The sequence below is a fragment of the Etheostoma spectabile genome, chromosome 21 (assembly GCF_008692095.1).
Source record: "Etheostoma spectabile isolate EspeVRDwgs_2016 chromosome 21, UIUC_Espe_1.0, whole genome shotgun sequence".
Taxonomy (NCBI): Eukaryota; Metazoa; Chordata; class Actinopteri; order Perciformes; family Percidae; genus Etheostoma; species Etheostoma spectabile.
In genome coordinates this window covers 22,623,634-22,627,038 of record NC_045753.1, presented here as the reverse complement: position 1 = coordinate 22,627,038, position 3,405 = coordinate 22,623,634, and the positions used below count along the sequence as shown (strand labels likewise).

Below are 3,405 nucleotides of genomic sequence, written 5' to 3'. Positions count from 1 at the left end.
CCCTGTGTGTTGAGCTCTCTGTTTTAGCTACAGAGAGAGGCATCACACTTCTATTCCATCTTTGTTGGGAGTAGTATGCGCATCAGCTAGGTAAGCACTACTAGCCAGTCAGTTGCGGAGTGTGAGGGCTTCTTAAACCCTTTACAAACGCTTGTCTTCTCCAGTGTGCATAACACATCCGTGGAAGCTCTTGCACTCACCTGGGGCTAGGGCAAACATGGACAGGGACTCTCCAGTGGAAGCCACAGCTGTGACCAGAGACCGCCGGCGAGAGAAGTACTGGGAAAGGATGGTCACAGTGGGCAGGAAGGTCAGACAGTATCCCAAACCTGCATAGTTCAAAAGATGCAAGTTTATCAGAATTAGAAATACTTTATTGATCCCCGAAGGATAATTCTGTAAATACTGTAATTCAGCTAGACAAGCTGCTGGAGAAAAACATTCAAGCAATGCAGTATGTGATGTTCATATAGGGAGACAAGGGAAAAAGAAATTAAGTCAGTATACCTGCAACTAATCCATAGGTGATGTACATTTGATTGATGGAGTTGGTAAAGCTGGTTGCAATGGTCCCAGCGGCAATAAGTAATCCTCCAATCATAACAACCAGTTGGAACCCAAAGCGGTTAGTCATCACAGAGGAGAGAGGACCTGAGGACCCATGGAGACCAACTCCCAACTTTATGGTCATTTCAATAGTCTGTACTTTGCTTTTGCTTGGTAGCACCCACATAACCTTATCAGCTGTACTCACCGTTGAAGGTCATGACAAACACGCAGATGGAAATGATCCAGGAGACCCGACTGTTGGTCTCTCCAAACTCCTCCATTAGGTCCTGAAGAAAGATACCAAATATCTTGATGGTACCATAAGTGAAAACCTCCACCAAGAAGAAGGCCACAGCCACCACCCATCCCCAGCCTCCATCAGGGGCTTCTGGGTACACATTGGGCCCCAAGAAACGTGGACCCTTTACTCCACACAGTGCCATGACCTGTAGAGAGAAATGACAGTTTAAGTGACAGGCACAGTGGGTCAGCAGCTGCAATAAGTAGAATGCGAAAAATTGCAATTATTTGAAGTAGAGTGAGACCTCTTCCTGCAGCTCCCCTTCTCCCTTCTTTGTCGCACGGCCAATGCATGCGCAGAACAGCCAATACACGAATATTAATCTAGTTTTCTCTCAGACCTCTTGAATTCCAATATGCTGAAAGATTATGATGGAAGTTTTGCCCAGCGACGCCACAAATGAAGTGCCTACCACTGCTTTAAAAGAAAAGAAACAAAGTAAGTAACGTTTGCTGTTAATATGTTAAATCAATGCAGTGTGCGTGTATTGCTGAGGTGACCAATACAACGTAAACGCGTACTGCACGCGCATTAGCCTACGTTAGCATAGCTGCCTCACAATACTGGACGACAGCCAGTGTCAAAACAGTTTTGTTTACCCTGAAAAACCAAAAAATGCATATTTTACACAGACAAACGGGGTATTTATAACCTGTAGGCAACAGTTTTGCGGTAAAAGAACTGTAGAGTTTAACGTTAGCTAACAACAACAACTATCAAAAGTAAACGGCTATGCGCGCCTCTGTCCTGGCAGCCTGTTGCACAAGTCAGCTTCAAGTTTTGCCAAAGATTGACTTACTCTGCGCCTAAAGTATTTTAAGATGCTGCTCGGGGATAATGTCAAACCTGCTCCTAGTCTTCTCTTACAAAAATGAAGTGATTTGAAAGCTACTGGCCCACCTGTGAATTCACAGGTGGGCCGTTGTGTGAAGGTACGGCGCAACCGCAGGGGAACGTTACCGTTGGTTGGTTCTCTTAACGTTTAGAGAACGTTATAACCAGGAGGGAACGTTCCCTAAACGTTAGCTTTTGGTTTGGTTCGAACGAACCTTTAGAGAACCAAAAACTAACGTTCCCTAAACGTTCTGTGTTAGTGGGGAAGTAGTAAATATGATGCCAATACTATTATTCTATAGGGCTATCCCTTTTTTCTTCAGTCTAGTACGCAGGCTTCTGTAAGCTACAAACACTGTAGATTATACCAAAGATGGTAAAGACAAGCCAGCACTGGTTAAAGTTCAGCATCTCTTTTCAAAAGACATGGGTCTAATTAATGATTAATGCAAAATCCTATAATCAATAATCTACAAAACATTAAAATGGCCTTTTGGCCCTGAATCGGGGTAAAAAAATGTTGGGTTATGTTAAGTCATTTGGGAGCAAAATGTTACACAACTTTATTTGTCTCTTTCAGCCCTTTTGCTTAGAAGTTTCCACGGTAAGCAGGGTAACGCAAACTGTCTTCTTCTCTTTTACTTTTTCGGCACACCTGAATACCAAAGAATTATCTTCTACTAATGTTTATTTGTGTTTTAAAGAATGGACAAAATAATGATATACAAGCAACTTTGTCCCATATAGAAGCTGTTCTAAAGTTATAAAATCAAACCTTTTTAACAGCTTTGACATAATATAAAAGAAATCCTCATCAGCTTTTATCAAGGTACAGATCATGGAACCTTTAAAAGCATGAGACCAGGTGCCCAACCTTTTGAGCCCCACTGTATGGAGCCCTGGGAAAGACTTTGGACACTTCATGTTGTAGTTTTGTGCCACAGCCTTCTCGCTTCTATCTGTGCATGTGTTCAGTCCCTTTTGTCTTATGCCGGTCTCCCTGTCAAGGCCTCTTGTTTGTTTGTGTGTTTGTCTGCTTCTGTGTGTCTTGTTTGTGAGCTGCGGGCATCGTTCTTGCTGTTGTGTTTCTGTTGTGTCTCCCTCCTTCCCGTCTTTCCTCTCTTTGTTTTGGAGTAAAACATTTGATCGCAAGGAAGGACTGGGGAAAAGGTGCACTGTGCCTTCTTCGGTGTGTTTAGTGTACTCTTCTGTATGTTGCCATCTGGACCAATGTTTTGCACAATTTTTGTTTGAATAAAAAAAAAAAAATGATCACAAGGGAACAGTGGTCACAGACTGATCAACAGCTATGAATATTATGGACATTATGGTTTACCTAATATATAGTTTAAGGTGTGGACGAATACTGCTATGGCAAACAGTATACAGTTTGGATTTACTTCAAAGTCATTGCTGTGTTTCTAATTGCTATACCTTTTTCACCTTCTTTTTCTTTTTTGTGTATCCAAAAAGCAAACTTTTTAAAAGTAGTTCCACTAAGACCAAATATTTTCAAACTGATTTATTAAATTCCATTATATAAGCTATTTCCTAAAGCTAAATGGCAGAAGAAAAAAACAAAACCTTATAACTCCCCTTAACCCTTGTATTGTCTTCATACTTCATAATCTATTAACAAATAGTCTTTTAATATTATCTTTATCTCAATTTCAAACAATTGAGATAAGATATATGTTTAGGGAATGCAATCAGTCTCTACT

General features: G+C 41.1%; 2 protein-coding genes across 3 annotated transcripts in view; one reads left to right on the top strand and one right to left on the bottom strand.

The window, feature by feature from the left end:
- LOC116671483 (monocarboxylate transporter 7) overlaps positions 1 to 3,405 on the bottom strand; it is a 6,765-nt gene that overhangs the window by 2,405 nt on the left and 955 nt on the right. The window contains exons 1-5 of one of the 2 annotated variants that reach the window (XM_032502810.1): positions 1,650 to 1,733; positions 1,095 to 1,267; positions 755 to 995; positions 508 to 651; positions 201 to 329 (exon numbers count right to left, since the gene is read on the bottom strand). In XM_032502810.1, coding sequence (XP_032358701.1) covers positions 201 to 329; positions 508 to 651; positions 755 to 992 — 511 coding nt within the window. In that variant the 5' untranslated portion in view covers positions 993 to 995; positions 1,095 to 1,267; positions 1,650 to 1,733. Of the gene's footprint in view, positions 1 to 200; positions 330 to 507; positions 652 to 754; positions 996 to 1,094; positions 1,268 to 1,649; positions 1,734 to 3,405 lie in introns of those variants that run through there. The other variant, XM_032502811.1, reaches the window with a different exon arrangement.
- The window catches only part of arsg (arylsulfatase G), a 14,568-nt gene continuing 12,303 nt past the window's right edge, over positions 1,141 to 3,405 (top strand). Inside the window, exon 1 of the mRNA XM_032502812.1 lies at positions 1,141 to 1,288. The gene's annotated coding sequence lies outside the window, so the exon portion shown is untranslated. The remainder of the gene's footprint in view (positions 1,289 to 3,405) is intronic.